Source organism: Nematolebias whitei, chromosome 14, assembly GCF_014905685.2.
Source record: "Nematolebias whitei isolate Nwh7 chromosome 14, NemWhi1, whole genome shotgun sequence".
Taxonomy (NCBI): Eukaryota; Metazoa; Chordata; class Actinopteri; order Cyprinodontiformes; family Rivulidae; genus Nematolebias; species Nematolebias whitei.
Window position 1 is genome coordinate 41,238,259 of NC_056511.1, and position 18,689 is coordinate 41,256,947.

Here is an 18,689-nt window from a genome sequence, read left to right on the forward strand (position 1 = left end):
TAATTTATCCAGACTAAACTGTTTTATTTGCTGCCTATATCGCTAAAGTGGACATGACTTTTAGACTGAGTTGCAAGAGTTTAAATGAAGTTCATATTATTGAGGGCCAATGTTCAAGCACTGACGCTAGTTTTCCATTTCCATCCCGTTTTTCAATATTCGCCAGCTCTTGCAGGACAATGCCTAAATCAAACAGTGCAGTTCGACTGATAACAGTGGATTATGAGCACTGACATGAACAAAGAGAAATAATTAACTTCCTTTGTCCAAAACGGAAGCCAAAATTTATGTTTTGGGGTGGTGGTGTGGGTGGGGGATGTTGCCATGTTGTGTCTTCAGACAGGAAACGTGGTGCTGTACCCTTGATCTTGACTTCCTTCCTTAGACAGATAACTTTTACTAATTGACTTTTATATGTATGTGAGTGTTTTTGTTCTGTGCCCTGAGACAACTTTGTTGTGACTTGGTGCTATAAATAAACTACATTAAATTGATCCTGAACTTCTACGACACACCCTTCTAACTCATTAAAAGGCCGTCACACTGTCAGTCACAATGTAATATACTTTTAAGAGCCTCACGTTACTATTAAAATAAATATATTTTTAAAATACCTACATGAACATACAGTAAGTAGCAAGGTAACAGCTACAAGAATCAGCAAAAATAAAAAACAATAATAAAAGTAATCACCTAAACAAACTACCGTACTTTCTGTTCTACATGTCGCACCACCGTATGAGTTGCATCACTTAAAAAATGTCTAATAAAGTGGGAAAAAAAACATAAAAATAAGTCGTTTTGCCACATAAGTTGCATGTATCACCGCTGACAAACCGGAAATGTGGGTCGGTGTTGTGTCAAAAATCGATTGGCTGCCAAATGGCAGCCGTGGGAGCGCGCACGGGAGGATTTTAACAAGAATTTAATAAGATTAACACTTAAAAACAATTATTTGTTTGCTCGACATTATAATAAAGGTGTGCCTCAGTTGAACTTTTCATTCATAAATGCACTTTAATTATCAAATCAGCTGCATTTCTCCTGGGCGGTGCAGTGAAATGCAGATGATCTGATGTTTCCTCCAGGAGTTCTGGAGAGAGACGAAGGTGGCTTGTATGGCAAGCCAAGTGTCTCATTAATAGCCACTTTTACCTATTAATGAGACACTTGGCTTGCCATACAGCTCGAGGGCCCTCTAGCGGCTGAAAATGGTAGTGTTCAATATTTTCCATGTCAGAATGAATGACAGTCAGATTGGGTTATAAATGGGGGGGTATTTTAGTTGCTTCGGTGTATACACAAGTCACAGGACTTGCAAATTTATGCAAAAAGGTGCGACTTATACAATGAAAAATACAATATATAAAATCTGTCATTAAAAAATATAAAAAGCTTCATTAGTTTGCATTGAGGGCGGAGATTTAAAGTTTTTACTGCGGCCTAGAGGGAGGTAGTTTTTTTAGGATTCATCTTCTGGCTCTAATTATGTGTTAATGGTTTGGACTTTTGGTAGTGGTACTGCATCGTACAGACAAAGGAGGAGAGCCCTGTGAGTTGTAATTATTCTTTGACAAAAATGAAAAGAAATAAAAAAAAACTGCCATCTTTGGAGCTTTATGACTCAAACTTCACAGTAAAGTTCAAACGAGTCACCAACAGGTTGACTTTACATGACTGAGCAGACATTTTAAAATCTTTAACAGACACATGAAAAACTGGCATGTTGGGCAAACTACTCTGACGGAGATCTGGCATTTTTTCTGAATAACATCCATTCTTTACTAATGTGGGGAAACAGGAAGTCTTATGTCCACTGTGATGCAACTGTGGCACCTAGTGGACAAACGTGGAGCAAAACCTTATGAGGACCCATCAGCATCTCAAAGTTTCATCCATCCATCAATTATCTTTACCCACTTCTTCCTTTCCTTCTTTGTTGCGGAGGTCACAGTGTGGGAGACGGAGAACACCCTGGACAGGTCTCCAGTCCATCACAAGGACACAGAGACAAACAACCATTCACTCTAGGTACAATTTAGTTACCAGTCAGTCTAACATGCATGTTTTTGGTTTGTGGGAGGAAACTGGAGTATCTGGAGAAAACCACGCATGCACGGAGAGAACATGCAAACTCCACACTGAAAGGTTCCCGGCCAGGATTTGATCCAGCGACCGTCTGAGAGGCAACAACTCTACCAACTGAGCCACCGTCTTCTTATTCCAACAGGAAATGTTAAAAAGTGGAGCACAACCTGTCCACGTGAGCATTAAAATAAAATAAAATAATTTGTGACAACTGTCCCAAACATAGAACTTTACGTTAAAATACTTAGCGTTTTATGTTTCCTACAGTCCAGAGAAAGTAATACTGCAGTATTTATACTAGTACATGTCTAATAGGCAGGGATTTCCCAAGAAAGAAAACTTGATCATTGCTCTACGAAACATTCTCATCCTGGATCAGAGCATCACATGAACCACATGACACGTGCACGTACTGTTAGCAGAATATCTCAAAGTAATCAGTAGTCGTAGCCATTTTTGTGTTAGTTAAAGCTGTGGCAGCCATCTTGACTTGGGTCGACTCCATCGATGTCCTGCAGGGATGGAAGCGGTGGTGGAACGATCTCTGCTCATAGAGCTGCTTTCATCAACCACAGAGCTGCAGGTGGTCGAGCTGCTCTGGATGACAGATGCTGCAGTGGTGACCGCCCTCGTCTCCTCCGTCTGCTGCTTCTCACCTCACATCGCTGGAAGAGTTGAATTCTTTACACATTTTGTCTTCTCTTTAGTCAAATAAACAACGACAGTGCTCGTCTGTCCACTGGTTTTGTTGTATTATTTATACTAACAAAAAATGTTTGTTTGTTTTAGATTTAGCGCTTTAGTTTTTAATTAGAAATCTCGGTTTTGTTTGGACATAAAGAAAATAATAATTATTATTTTATAATCAGATGTGTAGAACATAAGAAATGAAAACACTCAAGCTGTTCAAAAGATTGACAAAACATTTTATTTGTACATTTATTGCTGTTGTTTGTCCTTCATGGGTTGCCATAGTGAGCGATCTCGTATGAAAGATTTGTTTTCTTGCCCTTTCTGACGCAAGCTGGGCTCAAACCTGCGGCCTCAGGACTACAAAACCATGACACTGACCACTGAGCTATTGCAACCCCTTGACTAGTAAATGTATTAACACATGAAAACACAGTATTTACAGAAAAAAAAAAACTAACTTTTCAAGTACTCTCCACAGTGCCACTAAGATGGAAGTCATCATTTCGACATAACCACTTTAAACGCTGAGATATTGTTGCGAAGGAAAACAGATTGTGAGTTAAAGTGAATGAAAGTAAAATAAGCGTGTCTGAGGATGAATTATTTTCATTTCCAAAGTGCTGGTGTCGTGTCGTGCACATGCTGGAGAAGAACCTGAGAGCAAGAGCTGCCCCTCTGGATGAGATAAAAGACGGTTTCATCACTGAACATGTGACCCAGTCAGAATGGATCTTTAAACAAAGTCTGGTGGAAGATAACTACATGAATACAGGCTTCTGGAGGAGAAATCACAAACCAGTTCTTCACTCCAGTTTACTCTATTGTCTTGTTGCTCATTTCCACGGAGGAGTCAGGTGTGGGGGCCTGCTGCGGCTGCAGATCCCCTGGAAAAGCACAAAACACAAATAAACAGTTACACACACACACGTTCTTGTAAACGTACTTTTTGGAGACTTTGCATTGACTTCCATTCATTCTATAGCCTAACCCTGACCCTTACCCTAAATCTAACACCCCAGTAAGACTTCTCCTATGGGGACCTGGCTTTGGTCCCCATAAAGAGCAGTTTGCTCCAACAATGCATTTTTTTTTGTAACATTGGTCCCTACAAGGTAACCTTAAACAAAAACACACACACACCGAACAATAGCTTTCTGAAGCATTTTCAGTTCTATTATTCTTTGTCACTGAAAGCAAAAGGGTGATCATGTTTTTTTGTGTGTGCGTCTGTGTGTGCGTCTGTATACACAGGTGTGTTCTATTTCGTATAGGCTTCGCCCTTTAAGGCTATCACTATTGCTTCAAACAAATATGGTACATTTCTTCAGCCAGCTAGCTAGCACTGTCAGAAGAACGAAGAAGGAAAAGTTGTCCAGCTTTGACCGGCACAACCTTTACCAAGGATGCCTGGGTCTCCGCCATGCCAACCTCCTGCCGTCCCGGTGAGCTCTTCCTCCCCGAGGAGAAGCAGAGACGAGCAGCCTTGTTCAAGGTAAGCGCCGAGGAGTGCTTTTCCGTGGAGGGCCGCTACCTGCTGGGTGACGCCATTGCCTTTTCTAATGTTTTTTTCCTCACGGTGAATCGGATGGTTCCCTCGAAAAAGGTGATGTTAGCAGCAGCTCCGCTGAGTCTTTTTTTCCGTTGAGGGCTGGTACTCACTGGACTACGCCACCGCCTTTCTTTGACGCAGAGTCACGCAGTGAATCGGATGATTCCTCCGAGAAAGGTAATGATGGAAACAACCTCGCTGCCCCTTCCCTCCTGGAGAGCGTAGTGACAGAATACGAGCGGCCGAGCGGATGCTCAGCCACCTTGGGTCTTCCCACGTCGGTGACCACACCGCTCCCAACCATCGGCGCCCTCCTCTCAGAGTTGCCCGGCAAAATCCAGGAGGCTGCTAACACAAGGGACTTTCCGTCCCTCGCCTCCCTCTGCCCTGATTGGATGATCTGACGGGAAGGTTTGGCTTCACCCCGGCTCATCGCCCTGATCACATCTGGCCTCGCTGTCCAGCTGTAACGTCACATTGGAACGAGGCTGCAGCTGGGCCCGGCAAGCTGAAGACATCCGTCTCCACCTTCGCCTCCATCTCCAGAGTGGAGGGTTTTTACCAATCGATCTTTTTTCCCCTCGGTTCTCACCCCTGGAGCCAAGCCTGGTGGAGGCGCTTGGGGCAAAAGCTTCCAGGATGGACCAGCAACCTATCCCTCCAGGAAAGCATGACCAGAGGGTGACAAAGCTCTCCAACCGAGCTCACCAGTTCACATTCCAGGCGGTTCGCGGCAAACAACAACATCGCTCTGCTGGCCTTCAGCATCTCTATGAGGCTGGAGGAAGCAGATACTGCTGGAGGAGACAAAGAGCTCTCTCTGTAAAGCCACTGACGTCATCTTAAACATGTGCGCCACCTTTGAGGTCTGCCTGTCCCGCATCGCTGCCGGATGACCATGATCCAGAGGACCACCTGGCTCCATCTCTCGCCATCCTTGTCCGAGAGGCTGCAGAAAGACCTGCTGGAGGGCCCCATCACCCCAGAGGTGCTGTTTGGGGCCAACTTCAGGACCATCCTTGAAAAATCGCAGAGGTCTGAGGAGGTCTCAGAGACTGTACACCATCTGGTGACGTCACAGTCCTCCTCCCGCCCCTCCAGCCGCTAGAGGGACCACCTTGGCCAGCAACAGCACCAGAGGCGCTCCACAGCTGTGGCAGCGACTTCACGCCCCGCTCCTCTGCCGGCCCCCTCCACCAGGTAACAGATCCTTGAGGGGAATGTGTGTGTTTTTGATGATGTATGTTTGGATATAAAACAGAAACACCTCTGAAAGTAAAGTTTTCATCTGAGACTGTCAGATCAGCTTATCTCTCAGCTGCCTCTCTTCGCACATTCCCTACACAGAACGAGGCAGTAACCTCTAAACAGTGTTTTAAATGGCACCACAGTTCAGTAAATATCACAAACAATAGTCTGCCACGTCAGCTAAATTATGTTTTTTTTCAGCAGACCGAATCCGGTAAAATCCCTCGTTTTTCAGCCAGAGCCCATTTTTAATTTCTGCTGTTTTCTGCCCACTCACCGTGCAGCGGGAGTAAACGTGTTTCTCCACGACGGCTGCAGCCTCCACCAAAACGGCGTCTCACTCAGAAAGTGCTCACGCCCCCTCTCAGTGCGCGCCGGCTCACTTCAGCTCTATGCGAGACCGCAGCCTGGGCCCAGTACAGAGGCACACATACAGCCCTTTTTTCTGTTGGAGCCCCCCTTGGGTTCCCCACAGAGAATCTCCGGAGCGAGTGATGGCAGTAAGGATTTTTTAGTCTGGTTGACGTTCATGAGAAACATGACAACACAAAATGCATGCCCGCTCTCCGAGCGTTACTTAGAGTGGCAGTGAGTGTGTTCCCTGGACAGATGGACGGACCGTCTGATCAGCAGGGGTTACAAGCTGCAGTTCGCAGCTCAACCCCCACCGTTCAGAAGGATTATAGAGACGGTTCTGTCTTTTCCAGAACAGAGCTCGTCTCTCAAGTTAGACGTTCAGTAATTTCTGATGAAAAACGTGATTTCCAGAGTTCCCAACCGAGAGGAAAATACGTTTTTTTTCCTCCCACTACTTCCTGGTTCTGATAAAAAAAAAAAAGGAAGGATGAGACCCATTCTCGACCTGTTCATGTTCAGCAATTCGATCATGGGGAGACAATTCCACATGCTGACAAACAGCTGCTGGAGAACTTCACCAGAACGACTGGTTTTCACCTCCATAGATCTGAAGAGCGCATATTTTCACATTTCCATCATTTTGAAACACCCTACGCACGTTCTCGAAATGCGTGGAGACGGCTCTGCAGTCGTTACACATGGCAGGAATGAGAATACTTTTTATCTGGACGATCTGCTCTTATTAGCTCGGTCCAGTTAGAAAGCTGTCGCACAGACCAAAACGCTTGTGTTACACCTGCTAAACCTGGGGTTTCTATAAACTTGGAAAAAAATTCTGTACTCACCGTAATTTATACGGACCGGGGGTGAGGCCCACACAGCAGGTGGGAGTGGACTAAAGTTTTCAGTGCTGTGCGCAAAGGGATAAACCCACTAGCAATAGCCTTAAAGGGCTGCGCCTATACTCATAGAATCTGGGGTTCAGTACGTAATCAACGTTTTTTGGCTGTATAAGCAAAATATCTCTGAAAATAGCAACTCTGAAAAAAGGACTGGAGAGACAATTAGTAGACAAGCAGCAGAGGGACAATTTTTTTTAGACTGTCAGAGGGAGTGTTGTTTCAGACAAATTAAAAAATAAACATGGCAGCTTCCTTAAAAGCACAATTCAAAGAAAATACTTGGCATTCCTTGAAGACACACACAGCCTTTCAGACCAGAGGATTCAACTAAAGTCAGTATGTTCAGAAAAGAAAGAGATAAAACCATTTAGATCAAATCTTATAAACAACATTATGATAAAGCTCACAATATAAAAAGATCTTGGACAATCTGTTCACTTCGTACTCGCACTGCAGATGAGCTTTAGCTAGTATGATACAAAATTTTAGCTCAATTTCAATAAACTTGACCAAGTTCTAGCTGTTTCTGTGTTTACTAAGGCTGATTCGCCTGGTGGCAGCCATCTTAAATCACATCAGTATATTTTCTCTCCACTGGCTTTCAGTCTATTTTAGAGTTGATTTAAAACTTTTATTGTTCACGTTTAAAACCCTTAACGGTCTCACACCTTATTTAGCTAATATAGGAGCTAATCGTGAGTATGAGAGAATCTTAAGATTAACATCTTAAATCCCTTCTCAAGGAAATCTGTGGACCTGTATCAGAGCTGAGCCGCCTGATAGACACTGCACCATCTTATTGGGACTATAAGGACTATCTGGCAGTGGCCACGGATAAACGCACCGCCTTCGTCAGCCTCTTCATGCATATACCTGTATGTCATCAGTGTGTTGCTGTTTCTATGCTGTGGTCTTTTGTTGTGCAACTTTCACACTGTGTCCTAGATGGTGTGATATACCTGTATGATTGGTTTTTATACCTACCCTTCCCCCGTGTTTCTCTTTTCCTATCTGAACAAAAAAAATGCTGCACCTCCCATGGTGCCGCGGCCTCGGACACCTCCATCCCCCCCATGTCTGTTTGTTTATGTTTTACTCTGACAGGCTGTACTGAAATGTAATTTCATTGTGCTTCGGTGCAATGACAGTAAAGCTGATTCTGATTTTACTGTCTGTCCCAAAGTCAAAATGCAACTGTTGGGGGTGACCGGACCTTTTCAGTCGGTGCACCCAGACTGTGCAACCAACAACCTGAGGACTGGCGTGCCACCACTGATCTGGGCCTTTTAAAATCTAATCTTAGAAATCTTTTTATTCAGATGGGCTTTTAATGCCTAGGAGGCCGAGATGGTGTAGAGGTAGGACGGCTGACTTGGGACCAGAAAGTTGCAGTTTGGCTCCCCGCCATGTCCACATGTCGTGGCGTCTCTGAGCAAGACACCTAATCTCTAACTGCTCCCCGGGTGCTTACATCGCTGCCCACTGCTCCACCTGGGTGTATCCCAGGTGTGATGGGTTAAATGCAGAGAACCATAATTTCATCAATGTATAGAAACACAACACACAGCACTTACTTACTTACCTAGTGGCTCGCTGACATTTCTGTATTGTTTTTATTGATTCCTTTAACCTTTGTATTGCGGAGAACTTGTTGTAAAGGGCTGTAAATGATGATTGATTGATTGACGGGTTAAATGGGGTCGACTCCTAAAGGTAATGTAGATGTACAATAAATTATTTCTTTCTAAGAAACTTAAAAACCTGTCCAGGGGTTCATGAGATATTTGGACAAACAGTTACAGTTTCAGCAGTAGGTGATTAAATGTTTTGCACAAAGCTGTATGTTTTGTGCACATGAACCTGGAACATCTTCCACAGAAACCCAAACAGCTGCTGTGTTTCTGGTGCATCCGAGCAGCTGGGAGGAATTTGTGCTGTCTGTATTGACTGACCTAAACAAAGGAGCGTTGTTCAGGACGGCAGAGGCTCTCCAGCATGTGACATTCACAGCAGTAAGGACTCAGACTCTACTGGGCCTTTCACACAAAAATAAAGAGATTTTGGGGTTGGTACCTTCGACCAGTCGCTGGACTGCCTTCCTGTCTTCAGTGACATAGAGGGTGGTGATGAGGAAAAACACTCCACCCAGGACCCCGACGAACGGGCAGAGAATCAGGCTGTACTTCAAACTGTGGAAGCTCCAGTCGTGGGTTTCAGGTTTAGATGAGCGTATAGCATCCGAGATCTACAGTGCACATGTAAAGACAGTCTTATAAACTGAACCTTAATATATCAAATAAAACCAGTGCTGTTGTGTCAAATGTAAATAAAAACAGAATGCAATGACTTGCAAATCTCACAAACCCATTTTATTCCTAATGAAACTTTTTTAGTTTTGGGTAAAAGTAAAAAAAATGTTTTAAATTTGCTGGCAGCAGCAGACCTTTAAACAGCTGGGACAGGAGCCACATGATACAAACATCAGTATGACTAAGAAACAGCTGGAGAGACATTTTGCAACAAATGAGGTCATCTGTGAAAGGACTGGGTAAAAAAAAGAGGCTGAATCTCTCAGAAGTAAAGATGGGCAGAGGTTCACCGGTCTGTAAACAAAAATCTGTCTAAAATTAGTGGAACATTTCAGCATAAAGTTCCTCAAAAGAAAACGGAGAAGATTACACATTCGATCATCATATCAACAAAGGATTTCCACAATCTGTAGAAAGCTCTGAGCTCAAAGGACGAGGCTGAAGGTCAGTATTGGACGCTCGTGATCTCGGGGCGCTCTGGAGCCGCTGCATTAAAAACAGGTCCGATTCTGTTCTGGGTCTCACCCTGAACTCAGGGACTCTTCCACAAGTCATTGTCTGTAAATGCAGGTTAAAGCTCTTTCAAACAATGAAGAAACTGGCTCTCCTGCTGCAGTCAGCTTACTGCGGCCTTACACCTCATTTTACCCAAGAGCAACTAAACAATTAAAATGAACTGAGACAAAATGGAAAAATGCAGCGGTCAGTTGTACAACAAATTTAAGTTTTTATTAAAACCACTGCCGCCATGTCCTTTGTACTACAGTGAGTCTGTTAACAGCGCACGGTTCAGACGCCTGCTGCTCTGATGGTACGGGCGTCTTTAGTGCCTTCGGTATGGGCAGCTGGGACATCTGGAAATGCAGAAAAGCAAATGAACACCATGTGCTCCCATCCAGACAAAATCCCTTTCAGAAAAGATCCTGCACGTTTCATCAAGAGAACTTCCATCCAACAGCACGGCTTCATAGAAGAAGAGTTCAGGTGCTGGACTGGTCTCTGGACTGCAGACCTCTCACCAACTGAAAACATTTGACGCATCGTAAGACGAAAAGTCTAGCAAACACCCAGGAACAACTAGAATCCTCCATCAGACATTTATGGGACAACATCTCTTTAAAAACTCCAGCAGCTGCTCTCCTCATGTTTACAGACTGTTGTTAAAAGAAGCGTGAAAACACGTTCCCCTTTTTATTTTAATTTGTTGCAGCCAAAAAAATTTAAAAATACATTTTTTCATACAATGGTCTAATTTATTTTGACATGTTTACTATATTCCACAATGAATAAGATATGGGTTTATGAAATATGCAAATCCTTGCATTCTGATTATATTTTATACATTGTCCCCATTTGTCAGAATTAGAGTTGTAAAAGAAAATACTGCTTCATTAAAGCGTGCAGGACTGAAAAACAGCTAAAAGAAAAGAGTGTATCTCACCACTCCTAACAGGTAAGGACTTCCAGCATCTCCCAGGAGATGACCGATGGTGATCTGCAGAGCCTCTGCTGTTGCCCTTCTTGTTGGCACAACAACATACTGAAAGAAAACGTTCAAACAGAACAACCAGCTGACACCAGCGTTCAGCAGACCAATTCGAACTGTTGTCTTTAAAAGCTTCAGACTCACCAGCAGTATATCAGCCAGGACAGCCCAGTTCAGCGAGAGCAACAACTCACCCAGGAAAATAAACACCTGAAACAAGACGGACATCAGAGACATCAGGTGATGACATGCAAAGGTAAAACCATTAAAAGGCAGAAAATACGTGATTTTATTTTAATGACGACAGTATGAACCCAAGTTACTTCATGTTTTGGCTCATCAACGATTAATTAACCAATACACTGCAGGACATCTACCACAGTCGATGTCAGCGTAAAGCATGCAGCATCATTAAGGACCACACCCACCCAGCACAAGGACTCTTCCATCTACTACCCTCAGGCAGACGATACAGGAGTCTGTCATCGTGTACAAAAAGACTAAAGGACAGCTATTATCCACAAGCTGTCAGATTAGTGAACTCTTGATAAATAACACTGAACAACTGAAAATAACTTTGTACCAAGCCACATCTGAAAGAAAAGCTTTGCAGAGAGTGGTGAAAGGTGCACAGAAGTCTGTTGGAGTCAGCCTCTCCACCATCACAGACATCTACACCTTCAAATGCAGGAAGAGGGCCACCTGCATCATGAAGGACCACGCTCACCCAGCACACACACTTTTTGCCCCGCTCTCCTCAGGAAGGAGGTTGTGGAGCATTAGGTGTAGAACCATAAGACTGAGGAACAGCTTCTACCCTGAGGCTGTTAGACTCATGAATCTCTAACCAGAATAATCACTGTGAAAAATCACATCATGTTGCTGCTGATCTGCTTCATGTTGCTGCTGATCTGTTTCATGTTGATGTGTTCATTCATACTCATCTGCTCACACAGACTCATGTTTGTACTGCTGTTCAGCATATTCTTTTTATTGTTTTTAAGTTATTAGTGCATTTTTAATTAATGTTTTTCTTAGTTCATATCTTAGATCTTATTACTGTTTTTTTTTTTACACTTGATACTTTCCTGCCTTTCTGTCTGTGTGTTTCTCTCCATATATATATATATATATATATATGTTTGCACAAGATATTTCTTTGAATGTTGCCATTAACTATTTGGAGTTAATTTAGTCTCGTGTTAGCAAAATATCTAGAAATAATCATTAGATGCTCTTCTACAACTGACATCCCAATTTAAGGTGGCAGCCAAGTGACCTTAAAAACATAAAGTAGACTTTAGTTTAGTCAAATTATAAATACAGAGGTCAAAGTTAAAGTGGCTGCATGTGAGAGTGAGTCAAAACACGTTTGTCGACTGAATAAAGTGATCAAAGATTCGGAGTTCCTCCAGTTTACAATGGAACACAAGTTAAAGTAAATGTGATGGTAAAATAAAATACGTTTTACTTTTTTCTCTTGATTTTCTGTTATAATTTTTACACAATTACTGAATGGGCTTCAAAGTCTTCATTTTCTTTCCCCAAAGTTTCCATTAATTTTTCTTTTTTGGACAAAATTCATCACCATCTGTGTCCTCTACGACAACAGTCCCCAAAGTTAGGCTCATAAACCCACTGTGAGTCAGGAAACATCAACTGAGGTGTTGTGAAATAAATTTTAATAAACATAATACTAAAAGTGCATTTTAAACCACAACAGTCATAATTTTATTTAAAAAGGACTTCAACAGTTTAGGTTGGTTGTGTAATTACTGCATCCTCCTTTTTAGACTTGTCATTTTTTGTTGGGGTTGCAAACATCTGCTGCTGTTATTTTGTGGGTCAGAACCTGAAAAGTTTGGGAATTATTGTTCCAAAAAACCAAAAAGGACAAAAAGAAAATGCAAATAAAAATGCTCACAAAGAGTTTATTTCTTACATAAGTAGCTGGAATGCTTGACGATGCCACAAAAATGATGACGAACAGGCAGGGGACTGATCCCAGCATGCCCACTGCACAGATGAGGGGGTCCGCGTGTGGAAACCTGCCCACCAAGCGTCTGGATATGGTGGTGCCCAAAGCCCCTCCCAGAACACCTGTTGCCACGGTCACAGCACCAAAGATAAAACTGTGGAGCATCGAAGCACACAACACAATTTCTGCTCTGCTGAGATTTAAAAAGAACGAGACAAATAAAGGTCAAAGGTCACGCTGCACCTGTCTGTGGTGTTGCAGGTGTCTCCGGTGCACGAAGGTCGGAGACCCTGAGTGACGTGAGCTCGGGTCAAGAAGGTGGGCAACCAGAAAGCCAAGGCTCCGGTGAGGAAGGCCAGAGCGGTCACTCCCAGTGACGACCAAACGTAACTTTTACTGCAGAGGATTCAGAGAAGACCAGAGAATCATCTGCTCGTGTAAAAAAACAAACTACTACTTCAAATATTCATCATAAGCATTACACCGCTGCAAACGTATCAAAACCTTTCATTTAGCAAAAAAAATTACACCAGAAAAGCTTCAGGATTTATCTCGTATTTAGAAACTGCTAAAAGCACAAAAATATCTATAACAATCAATTTGACAGATAATGACCTAAAACTCTGTGTGGTAGTAGCTGAGAGTCATTCACAACTTTCAGAACATCTCACAATTTGCACGAGATCACATCTAATATCAGTGTTTGATCAGAATGGCTACAACTCTGTTATTTCTCAGCATAAGAAGGTAATCCGTCATGAAAAGCAGCGGGCGTTATGCATTCCTGCTGATCATTTAAAACTGTAACAACTCGTTTTTTTACTTTCTAAATAATCAAACTTTTGGAGAGTCCAAATGTTTCCGGTTGAAAATTTAATGCGAAAAAAAAAATGTAAATAAATAAATAATTATAGGTTGTGGAACAAATCCAGTTTTTGTTTCACATCCTACGTTTTCAGCAGATACTTCACGTCCTCCATGTAGGAGCTATTTCCAATGACGCCGTCTCCGTTGGTTTCTGCAGCACCTCGAGGCGGGTTAGGACACAGGAACACCAGCAGGATGAGTCCCACTGCACCCATGATGGGAGTGATCTGAGACCAAGAAAGAAATATCCATAAAATCCTTTTACCTTCAGATAAAACCAATCTCCATAGGACTGTGATAATGAATCTGATGTTACCCTGAGAGCCCAGTGCCAGTCCCCCGTAAGACTCACACTCCCTGCTCCGGTTATGTATCCAAGACCGCTGAAAACACACAGCAAAGTTGACTAATGCACGCTGAACCATTATTTTACAAAACATATGAAAACACTTGCAGAATAAAGCTGACGTGGTGTTTGTAATCACTGCACAGAGCAATAAAGCACATTCAAAACAAACATAATCAGCATATTATGCTGGGGGGAGGGGCAAAACTGAAGCGGGCAGAAGCCTTTGTAAATCATCATTATCAAAAAGTTATTGGTGGTTTATGTAAATAATATACTAAAAACATCCTGATTCACGCTCAATAATCAATCCAGGTAAAAATCCAACAAAGTGAAGTCAGGTCCTCTGGATGGGTTCTTTTTGTTGAAACGTTTCATCTTTCATCCAAAGGACTTCGTCAGTCCGACAAGCTGCAACATACTCAGTCTTATAAATGGCGCGTTCACATAGTGGATCAACCAGTTTTTCTACCTGGATTATTGAGAACGAATCAGGATGTTCTGAAACGCGTCATCCGTGACGGTCTCAAACGAGTTGGCGGGGGAGAGGGCGGACTCCAGAAACCATCTGAGCACCATCAAACTGGTTGATCCACTATGAGAAGGTGCTATTTATAAGACTGGGTTTGTTGTGGCTCCTCGGTCTGATGAAGTCTTTTGGACAAAGACGAAACGTTTCAACAAGAAGAAACCGTCCAGAGGATCTGACTGAACTTTGATGGAATATTCTATAAACCTTCGCCTTCAGTTTATTGTTTCCATTGGTATCTCAGCACAAACAATTATGATCGTCCTGCAGGAAGTGGCCCAGGTTTAACAGGAAATGCTACAGCTAGCTGATGGTACATATATGTGTATATAGTTCCTCGAGTTTCCTGGAGTCATATTTAGTTTGCATTTGTTCAATAAATTTGTAGATGTCCTCTCTTGTTTACTGTGTTTAAATACATCATTTGAGTCATTTTGTGCATACTCTTTCCTTTGAATTAAGATTAATGAAGTACATCTAACTACAGCATCATGTTGGTCAGATTACTCGGATTATTCCACAGAATTTTTTTTTCTCCAGATTATTCTACAGTAATAATGATTTAAAAAAAAGGCAAACAGACAAAACAAAACAAAGACGGGGTTTGTTTCCAACCTTCCAACAGGTATAAAGATGTAGAAGATGCAGATCATGACGCTTCGCCGACCTCCGGTGAAGAGATCTCCAATGATGGTGGGGGCGACGGTGGAGTAGCTGGCCTCTCCGACACCCACAAGAGCTCGCAACAGAACCAGAAGCCAGAATTGCTGAACACATTGCGTCAAAGGCAGAGAAGAATTTCAACAATGTTTAGTCTCTAATACCACAAACTTCCATTCACAGCCTCACACATCCATTTTTTAAAGTGTAGACTAGAAAAAAACTATTATCCATTTACACCAAATACTTTGCAGTTCTTACAAGAAATAGTAGAGGTAGTGAGCTTATAAATGTATCTTACAAGATATCATTAGGGTGGCTTCTGCCGATGAATTTTCGTACAAAGCATTGACACATATTGATAAGTAGATATGGGGATGTAATGCTGAAGCTGAAGCCACAATGGCGCCAGCTCCCCCTGTTCGCTGGCTGCAGCAGACATTTAGGTTCATGTAAACCAGGGGTGCCCAATATGGCGATCGCAATCTACTGGTAGATCACAAAGGTAATATCAGTAGATCGCATGGCGAAATAGATGTCAGACCTTTTTTTTTATTATTATTATTTCAATAGACGTCAGCCGATCAAACCATCTTCACTAAGCAAATCCTTGCTTGATTGACACACAGGTTAGCCAATCAGAGACCAACCTTTTCTGACATAAAGGTCACCACGTATGCGCAAACAGTGATTGCTGTGGAGGTGCCAACATCTAATATTTTATTCAGAATAGAACACAAATCACAGATCAAAAGTTTAAACTGAGAGAATGTATCATTTTAAGGGAAAAATCTGTTGTTTCCAAATTTCATGGCGTCAACAAATCCCCAAAAAGTTGGGACAAGTCCATTTTTACCACTGTGTGGCATCCCCCCTTCTTCTTACAACACTCAACAGACGTCTGGGGACAGAGGAGACCAGTTTCTCCAGTTTAGAAATAGGAATGCTCTCCCATTCATGTCTAATACAGGCCTCTAACTGTTCAATCGTCTTGGGCCTTCTTTGTCGCACCTTCCTCTTTATGATGCGCCAAATGTTCTCTATAGGTGAAAGATCTGGACTGCAGGCTGGCCATTTCAGTACCCGGATCCTTCTCCTACGTAGCCATGATGTTGTGATTGCTGCAGAATGTGGTCTGGCATTATCGTGTTGAAAAATGCAGGGTCTTCCCTGAAAGAGATGACGTCTAGATGGGAGCATATGTTGTTCTAGAACCTGAACATAGTTCTCTGCATTAATGGTGCCTTTCCAGACATGCAAGCTGCCCATGCTGCAAGCGCTCATGCAACCCCATACCATCAGTGATGCAGGCTTCTGAACGGAGCGTTGATAACAACTTGGGCTATCCTTGTCCTCTCTGGTCCGGATGACATGGCGTCCCAGTGTTCCATAAAGAACTTCAAATCGTGACTCATCTGACCACAGAACAGTCTTCCATTTTGCCACACTCCATTTTAAATGACCCCTGGCCCAGTGCAAACGTCTGAGCTTGTGGAGCTTGCTTAGAAATTGCTTCCTCTTTGCACTGTAGAGTTTCAGCTGGCAACGGCGGATGGCACGGTGGATTGTGTTCACTGACAATGCTTTCGGGAAGTATTCCCGAGCCCATTCTGTTATTTCCTTGACAGTGGCATTCTGTTTGAGGTGCAGTGACGTTTAAGGGCCCGGAGATCACGAGCATCCAGTAGAGTTTTACGGCCTTGACCCTTACGCACAGCGATTGTTCCAGATTCTCTGAATCTTTTGATGATGTTATGCACGGTAAAATAAAACGGTGTATTAAACAGCAGCCTGAACATGAGTCTGTTGTGAGCAGATGGGTATGAATGCAGCAGTTTAAAGGCAAGAGATCAGCAGCACAGACAAAGTGACACATCTCCAATTAAAGTGTAATTACAGTGATTATTCTGGTTAGAGATTCATGAGTCTAACAGCCTCAGGGTAGAAGCTGTTCCTCAGTCTAGTGGTTCTACACTTAATGCTCCTCAACCTCCTTCCTGAGGGGAGCGGGGCAAAAAGTCTGTGTGCTGGGTGAGTGGAGTCCTTCATGATGCAGGTGGTCCTCTTCCTGCATCTGGAGGTGTAGATGTCTGTGGTGGTGGGGAGGCTGACTTAAAGCTCAGATTAGTCTCTCTAGGTTCAGATTAGCTCTGTATAGATCTAGTAGTGTGCTGTATGAATGGGTAAATGAGGACACACATTGTGTTGTAAAGCGCTTTGAGTATCTTGACTAGATAGAAAGGTGTTATGCAAGTACAGTCCATTTCCCATTATTTGTGTTAATGTTAATGTATTTCAAATGTTGTACAATAACCTGCCTGTGGTTTTGTAGTACAGTTTAGATATTTTAAGAACACTTTACTGTAACTTAAGGATAAAAATAAATTCCATGTGCTTAGTGGCTGAATGAAAAACCACAGACCACATGTTATGTTATGTTGTTTATTTGTCATATGCAGGTTAACAAGGGGTCAACACAATGAAACGTTCAGGATGAGAAGAACCGATCTGACTCACTAAAAACAAAGAACAAACAAACAAGAAATAAGTGTGATAAGTGTACAAAATAAAGTATCAAAAAGTGAAAAATAAATATAATATTTACAAGGTCCAAAAGAAAAATAGTAAAAAAACAATACGGTGGAATATAAAAAAGGACTCAGCTTTTTTTTACAGATGGTTTAAATGTAGATAATATGATTCTCCTGGTGTAATAACATTTTTACTAATTTGTATTGAAATGAAAGAAAAGTGCTCTTTGTAAGTTTGTCGTAATGATATTACAAGCCAAGTGTGTAAAAGTTTCACAAGGTGTTTCGTTGTTTATCTGACAACACTAGCTCCACTCACACCCAACTTCTAAAGAAGAAATAATTGCAGTAAGTAGACACATTTAATTTACTTATTTTTTTTACATTACGACTGAGAACAGATGATGGCAAACCATCCGGACAATGTGTTGGTTAATAAGCTCCAGAAGAAGGCAGTGGTGACAGATGTAGCAAACCCAAGCAACATCAGGAAGAAGGTGCACGAGAAGCCTGAGAAATACCAAGAGCTGAAAGAGGAAGTAGATACGTTGTGGAGAGTCAAGGTCCCAGTGGTGCCAGTGCTCATAAAGGACCTTTGTGCTCTGACCCTAGGTTTATTTGGAAAGACTAGTTCTACTGTTTCACACGCAACTGACAAAGAGGAAACATTTACAAAACGTGCAATATGCCAGTGTCCCCCATCACTGATGGATATGAATAGTGAACGTTTGTAGTTTTGGAGATGAGTGTTTTTCTGGACTGGAACTGAACAGGAAGTGTTTTGGTGCAAGATATTCAAGTGGGGAGGAGTTATTGTGTAAAGCAATAGAAGTGATTTTTTTTTTTTTGCTTGTCGGTGGAAATGCAGAGTGACAGATCCTGGTGGGTGTAGTGAGCAGTTTTATCCATGACCAGGAACAGTGGCCGAGTCAGAGGGAGGTCAGTGGTGGCCTTAGCCACCACAGATTAATCTTTAGACACCTCAGTCATTTGAGGAAAACTGTACTTTAAGCAGTATAAAAACTAGAAAGCATAGTCTCCTCAAATAACTGGGATGGTCAGTTCACATACACACGACAAAGACCGTCTTCGATTTTCTATTCAATTCAATTCAAAAATACTTTATTAATCCCAAAGGGAAATTAT

The 18,689-nt window shown here is 42.4% G+C and overlaps 1 protein-coding gene across 1 annotated transcript in view; it reads right to left on the reverse strand.

Moving 5' to 3' along the window:
• Positions 1-3,374: 3,374 nt before the first annotated feature.
• spns3 (spinster homolog 3 (Drosophila)) overlaps positions 3,375-18,689 on the reverse strand; it is a 33,060-nt gene continuing 17,745 nt past the window's right edge. Inside the window, exons 5-13 of the mRNA XM_037687587.1 lie at positions 14,968-15,119; positions 13,794-13,860; positions 13,562-13,704; positions 12,854-13,006; positions 12,575-12,764; positions 10,777-10,842; positions 10,588-10,686; positions 8,911-9,082; positions 3,375-3,665 (exon numbers count right to left, since the gene is read on the reverse strand). Of these exons, the coding sequence (XP_037543515.1) occupies positions 3,595-3,665; positions 8,911-9,082; positions 10,588-10,686; positions 10,777-10,842; positions 12,575-12,764; positions 12,854-13,006; positions 13,562-13,704; positions 13,794-13,860; positions 14,968-15,119 (1,113 nt within the window). The 3' untranslated portion in view covers positions 3,375-3,594. The remainder of the gene's footprint in view (positions 3,666-8,910; positions 9,083-10,587; positions 10,687-10,776; positions 10,843-12,574; positions 12,765-12,853; positions 13,007-13,561; positions 13,705-13,793; positions 13,861-14,967; positions 15,120-18,689) is intronic.